Source organism: Garra rufa, chromosome 17 (genome assembly GCF_049309525.1).
Source record: "Garra rufa chromosome 17, GarRuf1.0, whole genome shotgun sequence".
In the NCBI taxonomy this organism is placed as follows: domain Eukaryota; kingdom Metazoa; phylum Chordata; class Actinopteri; order Cypriniformes; family Cyprinidae; genus Garra; species Garra rufa.
In genome coordinates, this window is record NC_133377.1 from 15,495,267 (window position 1) to 15,510,035 (window position 14,769).

The following is a 14,769-nucleotide window of genomic DNA, read 5'->3' on the forward strand; positions in this document are numbered from 1 at the left end:
CTGCGGTTTGGCCTCTCATTTACACGAAAACCCCGTTTTTATCACAGAAAACGGTTATTTCTAAAAACTCCGGCCAAAGTGGACAAATTAGAAAACGCCGTTTTCACGTTGTAGTGTAGACTGTGAAAACGGAGGCTTTTGAAAATGATGACGCATATTTATAGTCATGTGACGCATATTGTACCAATAGATATGTTTACACCAGTAATTGTGCCTGTGCTATTCACACACTGCTGCTAAAGAGATTTACCTTGTACACTCTTCAAATTACAGTCCTAAAATGATGACGGAAAATTTACTCACAGTTGCTGTCCTGCAAAACATGACGACAACTGCTTTTCAGATAAAATATGAATGAGCGTGATATAGACGCGTCAGTGGATAATGAGATATTTCCGTAAATTATCCCGCCAGAAGAATTGCGTGAAAACTTATTACGTCTGTATAATTTTGGAGGCTTTACGCATGCGCAGTAAGGCGAATTCGATGTTTTCCTACGTTTCAGTGTGGATGAGAAACTTTTGGAAAACGCTTGGAAACGCTAGTGTGGACGGAGAGCGTTTTAAAATGAAAACTCCGTTTTCAAATGTATCCGGATTAATGTAAACGTAGCCAGAGTGTCACCCACACAAACCACGCCCTCTGAAGCACCACCCACTCGTTCCAATTCACCTGATTACTGATTGTGCACACCTGACTCCAATTACCTCTGCTCTATATATACCCGGAACCGCCAGACACTCATTGTCTGGTCTACAGATCGCACTCCATACTTGCTCTGCTCTCCCGGACACTTTGGACTCTGGTTCCCTCTATGTTCCCGCGGACTCTCTATCTAAATACCCAGGACTGTTCAGATAAGCATACTTACTGTCACATTCATCTCTGTCGATGTTTACAACTTACCTGCTGTGTTAATAAACTTACCATCATTTTATACTTACCTCCGTCTCTGCCTTCATCCTTGTGTGTGACAAGGTTTAGGTTTTGGGGGGTAGGTTAAGGGGGCAAAAAATCTAAATGGCTTATTAATAAAATTAATAAAAATGCATATTTGCTGTAGGTCAAGGAGTAGGTTAAGGGGGCTAAATCTAAATCGCTTATTAATAAAATTATAAAAATGCATATTGGCTATTAAATAGGTAGGTTTATATTTTGGGGGTAGGTTAAGGGGGCAAAAAAATCTAAATAGCTTATTAATAAAATTATAAAAATGCATATTTTCTGTAGGTCTGGGGGTAGGTTAAGGGGCAAAAAATCTAAATCACTTATTAATAAAATGATAATGCATATTTGTTGTAGGTTAAGGGGGCAAAAAACTAAATGGCTTATTAATAAAATCATAAATACATATTTGCTATAAAATGGATAGGTTTGGGGATATGTTGAAGAGGCTAAACATCCATATAGCTTATTAATAAAATTATAAAAATGCATATTTGCTGTATTACTGTACTGAGAGAATTATGGTTAAAATTAGGTCAGGTAGGAGTGGGATTAGTGACTATAAAAAGTATTGTTATGCTATGTTGTTACTAAAATGGTAATTTCCCTGCCTATTTTGGTCAGTTATGTTTTTTTTATCCTCTTATATCCGCTATAAAAATGGGTAGGTTTGGTTTTGGGGGTATTTTAAGGGTGCTAAAAATCTAAATTTCTTATTAAAATGATAAAAGGCATTGATACAAATATTTTAATGAAATAAAATATCCGTAAATATTTTAATTTTTTTTTTTAGCTAAAAATACGTAGCTATTTGTACATTTTAAACGTTGAAATACGTCTAAATTGTACGTTTTAGCATCAATAAAAACATACGTCTCTAAATACCTACAAACAGTGAGACTAAGCTGAATTAACTGGTGTGCATTCAATGGCTGTTTTACATGCAGTAAAAAATGACGTATTTGAAAACTTTTATTTCATTCATTGGACTCTAGGTGCATGTAATGTTTTGAATGTTATTTTTTGTGCATTTCTTTGAAGGGTTGTCTTGGAAACGTTTAATTGCGCTAGAGAACGAATGTGTGACTCGGCAGGCAAAAGAACGCCGTGTTGAATTCATAGCTTATTGTCCCGTTTCTCTTCAGCAGACCCCCGCCGACTTCAAAGCAGCAGAGTCCTGTGGAGTGAGGGATATCAGATCAATGTTCCCAACATACAAAAACACAGATTATCCATACATAAACAAAGAGCTAGATTCATATCCAGAAAACCTATTAAGAACTCAGAAGCCAATAACACCAATCTGAAGAATATCCTCTGTGGCCCAGTGTTTTCAGCCTTTTATTATTTTTCAATCCATATTTAAAGGCCCTTATAAGCTATGATTTTACCTCATCCTCTATTTTAACAACAAAAAAGGCTGACATATATTAATGCATTCAAATAATGAATCAGAACTCATTTCAAGAAATTTTAAAGTTAAAAAAAATCAAAATATGCCAATTTTCTTGGTTTTGCAAAAGGTGCAAAATTGTATATCCTTTTAAGTTTTAAGTTAAACATAGTAAAATTACAATGATGCTTGAGGACCTTTTTTTTAATTAAATTTAGTTTGTCATGATTGTTAAAAAAATTGATTGACTTCACTCAGAAATGTATAGTAAAATTCACAAATAATTAAAATGAAACAACATTTAATGAAAGGGGTAAGGTATTTTACAGTACATTTATGCACTACCTGTCAAAAGTTTTTGAAAAGTCTTTTCTGTTCACCAAGCCCAAAGTACAGCACAATTTTAAAATATTTTCACTTTTTAAAATAACTGTTTTCTATTTGAATATGTTTTAAAATGTAAATTATTTCTGTGATACAAAGCTGAATTTTAGCACCATTACTCCAGTCACATGATCCTTCAGAAATCATTCTAATATTCTGATTTGCTGCTCAAAAAGCATTATTATTGTTGAAACATCTGAATGGACTTTTTCAAGTTTCTTTGATGAATAGAAAGTTCAGAAGAACAGCATTTATCTGAATTAAACAACTTTTGTAACATTATAAATGTCTTTATCATCACTTTTAATCAATTTAAAACATCCCTGCTAAATAAAAAGATTAAAACGATTCTATTCATCAAAGAATTCTGAAAAAAAGTACTCTACTAATTATAATAATAACAATAATTCACAAAGAATTATATGAAATTGCATTTCATTTAGAGAAATAAGCAGTGTGTCTGTACTACAAGAAAATGACAGACATATTTAAAAACAACAGAAAATTACTTAAAACAAAAGCATTGCAAAATTACTAAACCTTTACTAAAATGAACATCAAAGCAGAACATACAATATAAAAAAAATATAAAAAACTGATATAGGCTAATCTCTTTTAAAAAATGCTGCCCCTTTGAAAGTTTACTGAGGGCCCCCTCGTGGGCCCCACCCCCTAGAGCCCCTGCTCTAGTGTAACATCAAGAGCTTCATCGATCTCCAAAGAACCACAACGCCAAGAAAATCTTTGCAAAACCTAAAAGCAACTGGATAGGAGACCTTGAGTTGCACTGGAGCAGTAGCCTAAAGATCAACTAAAGTGAGAGATGTTGGATTATCGTAATCTTTTGATGACTTTTAATCACTGTTAATTAAGCCTATTAATCACTGTGATGAGTTTGAGATGTGAGAGATCCCAGACTGATCTGTATCGATCTATACGGTGAAGTGGAGGGGGAGAGGTGTGAGTCCAAAGCTCCTCCCTGCTGATTGTTCAGAGCAGGAGTGATTCAGTCGCATTGTTTGAGAGAAGCGGATCAAACGCCTCACACAGAGAACCTCCTTTTCTCATGGAAATAAAGTGTCTGCCTCTCATTCACACATGAGTTTCTGTAATGCAAAGAAGTCGAGCACGCAGCGAGACTCAACATTGCTGAGAGAAGTTACGAGTGGAGGAGGACGCACTTTGGAGAAGTGGAGCCCGTATCCTGAATGAGGGCTTTTGTTTAGTCAGATTGATGCCGTTTTGCTGATAGGGTCACCATGTTCGCTTGTGCACGGTGCGCCGTTGTGTTCGGGCTGCTGTGCGCTGCGCTCTCCGCGGGCGCATCGGTGTGTCCAGCCGGCTGCGAGTGTTCGGAAGCCGCGCTCACGGTCAAATGCGTCTCCAAAGATCTGCGGGACATACCGAGCGGCATCCCGAGCTACACCAGAAACCTCTTTATCACCGGAAACCACATCAGCCAGATCGGACCCGAATCTTTCCAGGGACTGGAGAACGTGACCAATTTATCACTGTCTAACAACAGGTAACGAAATGCGTATTCTAAACTAAATCAAGTTCATTTGACGCTTAAAATACTATATTAACTACTTTTACGAGAGTAAAGACATGGCGAATCAATATGGAACTGTTTAGGAGCCTTTTCATTTTAATATAAATCTTTAATGAAGTAACTACATTCTTAAAAATGCCATAGAAGAACCTTTTTTTTTTGTCTAAATGGTTCTATAAAGAACCTTTAACGTCTGAAGAACCTTTCTGATTCAATAAAGGTTCTTTGTGCGAAAGAAGGTTCTTCAGATTATAAAAAGGTAAGAAAGAGATGGTTCTTTAAAAAACCTTTGACTGAATGGTTCTTTGTAGAACCAAAAGTGGTTCTTCCACGGCATCACTGTGAAGAACCCTTTAAAGCACCTTTATTTTTAAGAGTGTATTTATTTTTTAAAAGGAGAAGCTCAAGTAAAATGTTAAAAGTGCACAGGTTCATTCTCACATCCTTTACTAATAGGATTCAACTTCGTTTTCTTACTAGCTCAAGCACAATGTATAGCATCTGGTTTAATTAAATATAAAACAGAACCGTATAAAGAGGTCCAGATGTGGAAATCGATTCAGTCATAATATTGGTTGAATGCTTCCCTTCCGAATGCTATTCAGAAAGTTCCCTCAACAAGAAAACATTTATCTAACTAAATTTTACTAAATGTTCTTGCCATGAAACTGGTCTGCTGATGCTGACATGGTATAAAACGGCAAATACATTTATGTCCCTGAATATTTGTTGTGGTTTTGAACATGTACACTCTTAAAAATAAAGGTGCTTTAAAAGGTTCTTCAAAGCGATGCCATTAGAAGTACCATTTTTGGTTCCACAAAGAACCTTTCTTACCTTTTTATAATCTGAAGAATTCTCCTTTTGGTTTCTTAACCATTTAGACAAAAATGCTCTTCTGTGGCATTGTAAGGCACCTTTATTTTTAGGAGTTTAACTACTGTTAAACACTCCATTCATATCTGTAGGCCAATGAAGAATCTTTAGCATTATGCAAAAACCTTCGATTATGTAAATTTTCTTGCCATGAAACTGGTCTGAGATGCTGACATGGTATAAAACAGCAAATAAATGTATGTCCCTGAATATCTGTTGTATTTTTAAAAATAAAGGTGCTTTAAAAGGTTCTTCACAATGATCCCATAGAAGAACCATCTCTTTCTCATCTTTTAGGTTCTTCAGATGTTAAAGGTTCTTTATGGAACCATTTAGACAAAAAATGGCATAGTGTAGCACCTTTATTTTTAAGAGTGTGACTACGGTAGTACACTTCATTCATATCTGTAGGTCAACGAGGAATCTTTAGCATTATGCAAAAACCTTTGATTGTGTAAAAGGTTCTTTGGATCTGATTAGTAAACAATATTCTTCTATGTCACCCACCTTAATGTTTCCTTTCTCCTCTACAGGATTTCTGAGGTGAAGTCTCACACATTTTCCAAACTGCGGAGCCTCAGATCGCTGGACCTCAGCAACAACCAGCTGGCCGTCATCCATCCTGAGGCGTTCACCGTTCAGAGCCGTATGCTAAGGGAGCTCAACCTCAGTCGGGCTCTTTACAACCACTCGTCCGTCATTGATCTAGCCACCTCTCTTCGCTGGAGCAGCTTGGCTGAACTGCTAGGGCTGGACCTGTCCAGTAACGGCCTTGTCTACCTGCCCCCAGGCATCTTTTGCCATCTTGTCGGCCTGCGGCGCCTTCAGCTTGGCAACAACTCTATAGTGTCTATCCATAACGGGACATTCACAGGACTGGATCACCTCCAGGAACTCGACCTCACCCACAACGCACTCAGGACCCTACGCGAAGAGGCTCTAAAAGAGCTGGAGCACATGCGTTCGGTGAGGCTCCATCTAGCGGAGAATCCGTACACCTGCACCTGCGACATTGAGCCTTTTGCCGCCTGGTTGAACGACTCACAAGCGCGAGTGGTGGACGTCGAGCACCTGACGTGCGCGTTTCCAGTCGCCTTGCAGAACACGTCATTGTTGACGGTGGGCGAACTGGAGTTGGGTTGCCATAAGGCGGGAGAGGTCGACAACCTCGCACTGCAGACGTCCTACGTGTTTTTGGGTCTCGTGCTGGGATTTGTCGGTCTCATGTTTCTCTTTGTGCTCTACCTAAACCGCAAAGGTATTAAAAAGCGCATCAATGAAATGCGCGACGCATGCCGGGAAGTCTGGGAAGGGTACCACTACCGATACGAGATCGACTCCGATCCCAGACTGTCGCAGTTCTCTACAACAGCGGATGTGTGAACTCTTCCCAAACCGAGATTCTAATATGAACTAGTTTTCTATTGCATTTATACTTGGAAAACGTCCATTTGTGTTGGGGGTAACACAATCAGATTACCTTTTTCAAGTAATGCATTACTTTTAAATTGACTTTGTTTTCCTATTTATTCACTGACAGCTCTGCTGTCCCCATGTTGAGAGAAATTGGGAGTAAGTGCAGAGGCACTTCCTTCAGCAAGAGGCTTATTAATTTCACTTTTGGTGTGAAAGGGCCTTTACATTAGTCATGCAATTAGTTACTTTTATAGAGTACACTCTTAAAAAATAGGTTCCAAAACTGTGTTTTTCCAGTGATGCGATAGAAGAACCATTTCAACATCTGAGTGAACAGTTCTTAAAGGGAGAAGTTCACTTCCAGAACAGTTCACTCTTGTCTTCAGATGTTCATGTCTTTCTTACTTCAGTTGTAAAGAAATTGTGGTTTTTTTTTTTAGGAAAACATTTCATTTTCTCTATATAGTGGACTTCTATGGTGCCCTGAGTTTTAACTTCCAAAATGCAGTTTAAATGCAGCTTCAAACAATCCCAAATGCATCTGTAAATGATCACAGCTGAGAAAAATAATACAATTTATATACTTTTTAACCTCAAATGCTCGTCTCGGTTTTCTTTGCAATGTGCATGAGTAGTCTGTGCATCTTTAGTTCAAAACAGATAGGGTAGGTCGAAAAAAACTCATATTAAAATCATATTCATTTTTTTGAGAATCATCCTACATCGCTGCAGAAGTACCAACCCAGTGTTTGCAAAGTGAACATGCAAAGAAGATCAAACACTCTTAACAAAAAGTTAAAACTGTGATGTAGGATGATTTTGAAGTCGAGGGAGAAAATAAGATGGGAGTTTTCCGACATACCCTAACTGTTTTTAACCGGAAAAAACTGAATTCAGGCAGAGCTAGCCAAGACAAGCATTTTTTTTCCACTAGATAAGACGCTTCTTCCTCGGCTGGGATCGAATTAGAACAGTTTGAAGCTGCATTTAAACTGCATTTTGGAAGTTAAAACTCGGGGCACCATTGAAGTCCACTATTTAGAGAAAAATCCTGAAATGTTTTCCTCAAAAAACATAATTTAACATAAGCCATGAACAGCTTGGATCATATAGGGGTGACTACATTATCTGTAAATTTGTGTTCTGGAGGTCAGCTTCTCCTTTAAAAGAACCATTTTGAAGAACATTTTTCAACTATAAAGAACCTTTTCTTTATTTAAAAGTTTCCATGGATGTTCAAGGTTCTAGAACCTCTAGTGTAATGCAATATTTGAATGCATTGCTTTTAAAAGTAACTTTCCCCAACTGGTGGCATATTTAAGTAGGCACATTTGTTGTGAAAAGCATGTACTGCCTGTCTCGTTGAAGCCTTTATAACAAGCACACCTCCCCCTCGAGTCTGCACAGAATTGGCCCCGAGATGCATTTGCTTCTCAATCATCATGGGATGTTTAAGGATTAGCCCAATAAAGAGGTAGAAGCCATAAAGTAACTCTGACCACCACCAACAAACCCCCCACTACTCTCCATTGTCCCAAACTGGAATATTGCCCACCTCTCTGGTGCTCAAGTGCCTTGCTCGTTGGACCTAAGAGGCTGAACAGCTTCAAAAGAGGACTAATCTGATATGTCTATACATGTGTACTGTGCGGTTTGTGAAGACTGTTTTGAGGACTGTTTATTGCATGCTCCTGCAGCCCTGATTTTATGCAAGTGAATGCAGTTTTAGCATGTCGGACCCCGGGCAACCGAATTAGCAGCCTTCTATGGTCCTTTCTGTCCCTCTATCCACAGGGAGTCTGCGAAGAATGTGCCGGATTTTCTCTCCAAAAGCATTCCAGCAGGAGGATAACCTCCTCTAAGCTCTAGAATGAGGATCTTTTGAAGAAACAGACCCGGTTTGAAGAAATCTCCGGCTGCTTTTTTTTTTTTTTTTCGTTGAAAAGAGACGTTTTGCTTTGTTTTTATTCCACTCATTTTTATTGTCAGAATGATGAGAACCAGCCCTTACGAGAGCCGCTGAGCGAGACCCCTCCTCCGTCAAGCCTGTTTGCTCTTTGAAGACTCAGTCTGGCTCAGTTCCTCATATGTTCCCCAGCTTTTTCTGTTTAAGGGACTTTACGGTGATAAGATACAGATGATGCTGGGGCCGTTGTGCTGAGCGGTCCCCCGCTCTACTTCTGAGTACTGTTTCCAAATGTGTAAGACTGAAAAGAAATATCCTTGATGTGTTGTGCCAATGTGCTGGACTTCACTTCACTGTCTGGATAACTTGCTTTTATGCAGTATATGTTAGTCTAACGATACAGACTATTTAGTCTTTGAGTGAACCTCACAAAGACAGTCAGGACGTTGCTTGTGTAAATTAATTTGTATTTCACCTTATATCAAAAGGAAAAAATAAATATTTTGCAGAAACAAAAGCTTTTTTTTGCATTATTTTAATGCAAGTAAAATGCATTGAATGTGGAACATAATAATAAACAAATATCTATTCATATATGTGACCCTGAACCACAAAACCGTCTTAAGTAGCACAGGTATATTTGTAGCCATTACCAAAAATACATGGCATTTTTCGTTAATGACAAAAATCATAAGGATTTTAAGTAAAGATCATATTCCATGAGGGTATTTTGTAAATTTCCTACCATAAACATAATATGCATTGCTAAGAACTTAATTTGGACAACTTTAAAGGCAATTTTATCAATATTACTTTTTTTTGCACCCTTAGATTCCAGATTTTTCTTCTTAAATTCAAATAGTTGCATCTTGGCCAAATATTGTCCTATACTAACAAGCCATACATCAATGAAAAGATGTATAAATCAAATTTTTTGGTCCAGGGTCACATATTATATTTAAAAATACATAATAATGCCACAATGCAACATTATATATGTATTACACAGATTTATTTTTATTTTAAAGTGAAACTGATTATTTCTTTGTGAGATTCACTCATTTGTCAACAATGTTTTGGATTCTGTGGAAAAGCGTCGTATCTATTCTTGTACTGAAAGCATCTTTGTGCCTGATGAACTCTTCAAAAATTATGATACTTGGTAAATGAAACTTCACAGGAATTCGGACCGTCTTCCATTGTGCTTTTATAGCTTTATACTCATGTATTATTCATTATATTCAAATGAATGTTTCTCTAAAGAGGTAAGGAAAACCTTTCAAGTGGGATGCCAAAAGCAAAATGTTTACTCATGAATTTATCAGGTATCCAGCGCAGAACAACACTTTTGTGAATGTGTCATGCATCGCATGGACAAATAAGTGGTCTTTCTTCAGGGCAGAGTTTATTTTGCATGCTAAAAATAAAGTTTTTTTAAATTTGAAATTTAAATTAGTCTCTTTGTTTTCTTGCTGGTCAAAAATATGGTTTCTTGTAGGAGGAGAACTCCTTTATCTAGTTATCTAGTTCTTTTAGTTTTTAGTAGGGATTATTCACCACAAACTCTCCTCATCCTTTATAATTTCAGAAGAAACATTTGTAATACCTGACAAAAGTTTTTCCATTTCATTTTATTTCTTATTGTACTATCGTTCAGATCCGGTACATTTATAGCCAAAAATCAGTGTTGTAATGTAACAAAGTAATAATACTTTGTTACAGTACTTAAGTGTTTTTGGGTGTATACTTGAGTTTTATATACTCTTTTTGTCCACTTTACGTTTCTTAATTGACTCATTTTATATGTGCTATATATAGGTGGACACTCTTGACTCCTCTATTGCCTTGTTCTTATCAGAAACTGAGAAAAATAATAATTGCAACATCGTAAATAATGATAGCGGCATGAACATTCAGTTTCATATTATTTAACTACATATAATTTCAATGGCGAGCCTGGTAATCCCAGGAGAATACCTGCATTTAAATGCTGACAGCTAAATACTATCATAACGTGTTTAGGCTAACGTTAGCTAGCTAGCAATACTTCTCTTTAAGGACATCTTAATCATATTCTTGATAATCACTAACTTGCCTTCATAGTCATGAACACATTTTTTTAAAAATCTTGTAATATTTTAAAATTATAATATTATAAAACTCACTTCAGAGATTCACTTTTCATTCGTAAAGACGACATGGAAAAAAAGTATTTTCACGGAAAACAATGTCTTTTTTACGCTAAAAATTACTCGCAATTACCCATATAACCAGAAGATGGCAGCAGAGGATCAATCATTGGCTGCAGCTGCCGTTTCAACTCCCTAGATTTTTACAAGATGTTTTGCTTTTCGATTTATTATAAAATTACTAGTATAATAAACTGTAATACTTTTACCACACTGAAGTGTATAGTATAGCAAGTGCAGAAAGCCATTAAGCTCAGACACAAACATTATATAAGGGTGAATTATTTAAATACTTATATATAGTTCAGTACAAATTAAATACTTTAAATATTAATGATATAATAAATAATGCACTCAATCTGAAATATATAATTTAATAACTACATCTTTTAAGCTTTATCTTGAACTGTAAAAGCTATTAAATTGCTTATATTTAACCAATGCAAACTTGTTACTGCTGTAGTTTTGTTGCTCTGAATTTAGTCTGAATCATTTAAGCTCTTTTTTGACATCAGCTTGTCAGAAGTTTCGTCCGGTTATTACTGTCAATCATAGCAATGACTCCCACACATTTAACCGATTTACTCGCGTATTTTTTTAAACTCGCATTTGTCATTCTTGAAACGGTATACATGGACGTTTGGTCCTCTTAGAAAGACAAAACTTTTCAAACTTTGCAAAAATTAGCAAAGTTCACTTCTATTACGGCACAGTACAGCTGACCAGAAATGACTGAGCTAGTAATCCGTGAGTAATCCGTGCATACGGTCAATTAAAATGTATACTTTTACTTTGATACATTTCCCCGAAGCATATTCGTTAGTTACTACAAAATAGTCAGAAGTCAGAAGAACACTCAGGTTTGGCAAATCAGTGGTCTATAGCAGGGGTTTTCAAACCTGTCCTGGAGCCTCCCCTGCCCTGCACATTTTGCTTGTCTCTCTCATCTAATACACCTGATTCAAATCATCAGCTCATTAGTAGAGACTGCAAGACCTGAATTGGATGTGCCTAATAAGGGAGACATACAAAATGTGCAGGGCAGGGGAGGCTCCAGGACAGGTTTGAAAACCCCTGGTCTATAGCATTTGCAAGTTAGACTCCTAGTCCTAAAAACCACCTTTGCTCATGTGCAAACAACTGCGCGCACAACCGCGATGATTCATTTTCCAATCAAGTCGAGTCTGGGGTGTGCGATATACACTGTATCTTCTGCGATATGTTAAGTGTTGTTGAAATGATGTGCGATCTGACATTATCAAGTAGGCTACGTTACCAAATCACACACAGAGTGTAAGCGCAAAAATAGTTCCAAAGGTCACAGCACTGTTTGGCGTCTTTGAGTAATGGTTTTCTTATTGAATTAATCAGCGTTTTGAACCAATCGGTTGAATCTCAATGACTCACTCATTAACAGTCTCTTGCTGCCATCTACTGGCGGTTTTTAATTTCACATTTCGACAATTTTTTTCATGTCTTCGGATGCAAAACGTACTTTTACATGTTGTTTGAACATTAATGTTAACCCTACAATGATAAAAATACAGCCTGTGGTATTCTTTTAATCTTTAAAAGCAATATCCCCTTGTTTAAAATCAGGTCATTCTCAGCTTCTTGTCATTGTGACAAGAAGACACACAGACAGAGGCCACTCCCATGATAGTTGATTGACATGAGCGCCTTACCTTAGATTGTGTGACTCAGGTGCAGGGGAAGACAAGAATATCTCAGATTGAGCGATTGAGGTGTTCTGTTGTTGGATGTAGTAAGGAACATAGCAGTCATCATTTACACCCAACATCTGAGCGGCTGAAGACGCAGAGGATCAACATTACTTTCGTTTATAAAAAGGAAAGCGCAGATCCCAATCTACATATGCGTCTATGTTCGTGCAAATCGTTCCTGATGCAGCTTTACCTACTGCAGAAGTGAGTATAAAGTTTTTTATGCATCTTTGCAAACGGCCTTTCTTAATAATGTGCTTGTTGGCAAGTTTCACCGCTAAATGTGGTTAAATGCTGCTAAAGTAAACATTTCGGCTCATAATCCCACAGCAGAGAGGGGCGGGGCGAGCAGAGCTCATTTGCATTTATGCAATAAAATGAGTTGATTTTTTGCAGAGCTAAATTTTGACAAGGTAAAAGGATGTTTTTTACACTACTATTGAGAATTTTTAACCAAAGTATATTATAGACTTTTAATTAAGACCCAAAAGAATCATATGAACTTGTTGAAAATGGGCATCCGATGACCCCTTTAAATTATTTAAAATATCACTATTCAATGTTTTATATGTTAAAAACAAAACATTAGGCCTGTTTATGCATCTGTAACTGCAGTTTAAATGCATCCATGTCCCCTCTGAGATACATTAAACTGTGTAAATGTATCTAAATGCAATTTCACATGCAGATTCCAGAAATGTTATCTTATGTTGAAATGAAAGACACCAAGTACCGGATGAAGTGCTTCTTATTCTTGCCCAAAAAATACAAAATGAAAGAAAGAGTAAAAACTGAACACATTCTTGCTACTCAATTATATAATACTTGCTGTTTGTTTCTTTTCCATTTTGCATTTACTTGTACTTTTACTTTTAATACTTAAGATTTAAGATTAAAAAAAAAAAGTACTTAAGTACAATTAATATCATATACTTTAAAACTTTTACTTAAGTAATATTCTAAACGGTGTCATTTTCTGGTCAGATATCTGTACTTTTACTTAAGTATGGCTTTCAGGTATTTTCAAAAAATGCCAAAATCATTAGGATATTAAATAAAGATCATGTTTCATGAAGATATTTTGTACAGTTCCTACCGTAAATATATCAGTACTTAATTTTGTTTAGTAATATGCATTGCTAAGAACTTCATTTGGACAACTTTAAAGGCAATTTTCTCAATATTTAAATTTTTTTGCACCCTCCGATTCCAGATTATCAAATAGTTGTATCTCAGCCAAATATTCTCCTATCCTAACAAACCATACACCAATGGTAAGGTCAATTTAAAAACATTTACCCTTATGAAATTTACCCCAAATTACATAAAAGCGCATGTTAATGCTGACACTGCGATATTACTCTCCCACATTACAAAAGGCCTTAAGCAAGAGCTTGCAGGGCATCAGAGGTGTTTCATAACTGATAATAACTATGAGCAGGCTTAGTCGTGTTTTTACGGCTGCAAATCTCCACATGCAACGCGTTATTGGAAACACATGAGTTCGGCATGTATGACAATCAGCTACAGCATAAAGCTGAATGCAATGCCTCATTGAAAATCATCTGTGGTTCAGAGCAAGGCTCTGCGTCTAATTTAAAATATTTAGAACTATTTTAATGAAGGTTTTTGATTAAGTCAGCCATGAAAAAAATCAGAATAGTTGGTCAAAACGAGCCTTTCACGCTGGCAGCGATTTAGTAAAGTTGTCAATGAGAGTGAAGAAAATGTGCTTTAAAAGGTTCTTCACAGCGATGCCATAGAAGAACCATTTTTGGTTCCACAATGAACCATTCAGTCAAAGGTTCTTTAAGAACCATCTCTTTCTTATCTTTTTATAATCTAAAGAACCTTTTGTAAAACTGAAAGGTTCTTCAGATGTTAAAGGTTCTTTACGGAACCATTTAAAATAAAAAAAGGTTCTTCTATGGCATCGTGAAGCACTTTTATTTTGAAGAGTGTAACCTCTATGTGTGAAGGCCCCTACATATCGAAGCGTTTTTATTGCTGTTGCTTAATGGCTTTGTGCCTGTTTATGACATGATGTTAGTATTGCTGATAGTCGATGCGGCATGAGAGCAGATGTGAAGGCTTAACAAAGTACCTCTTTGCTCCAACAGCTCCCTGTGCAGAAGGCCATGGTGGGCTTGTTAAAAACAAAGAAGAAATTTAGCCAATTAGTCATGAATTATAGCCATCCTATGGCTCAGACTCACAAAAATGGATATTTACCTGCCATCATCCAGCCGGACACCGCTGTGCCAGAGAACAGTACTGAAGATTAATGTTGTCTTCTCTGGGCCTCATGGAAAGCCTGCAGGAAAGACGAAATAGCAGACGGCTCTGAATTTCCTTTGGTTTGCCTGAGACTTTCGAGCAAACTA

General features: G+C 36.8%; 1 protein-coding gene across 1 annotated transcript; it reads left to right on the forward strand.

Moving 5' to 3' along the window:
• The first annotated feature begins 3,756 nt into the window (after positions 1 to 3,756).
• Positions 3,757 to 9,918, forward strand: tpbg1b (trophoblast glycoprotein 1b). Its single transcript, XM_073821914.1, has 2 exons — positions 3,757 to 4,247; positions 5,684 to 9,918. The coding sequence occupies exons 1-2, from the start codon at positions 3,982 to 3,984 to the stop codon at positions 6,531 to 6,533; spliced, it is 1,116 nt and encodes a 371-aa protein (XP_073678015.1). The 5' UTR covers positions 3,757 to 3,981; the 3' UTR covers positions 6,534 to 9,918.
• The last annotated feature ends 4,851 nt before the right edge of the window (positions 9,919 to 14,769 follow it).

Bases quoted from the DNA above. Each gene is read 5' to 3' on its own strand.
- tpbg1b (XM_073821914.1), top strand. From the start codon at position 3,982: ATGTTCGCTTGTGCACGGTGCGCCGTTGTGTTCGGGCTGCTGTGCGCT. The intron at 4,248-5,683 runs GTAACGAAATGC...TCTCCTCTACAG, and splicing joins TTATCACTGTCTAACAACAG to GATTTCTGAGGTGAAGTCTC.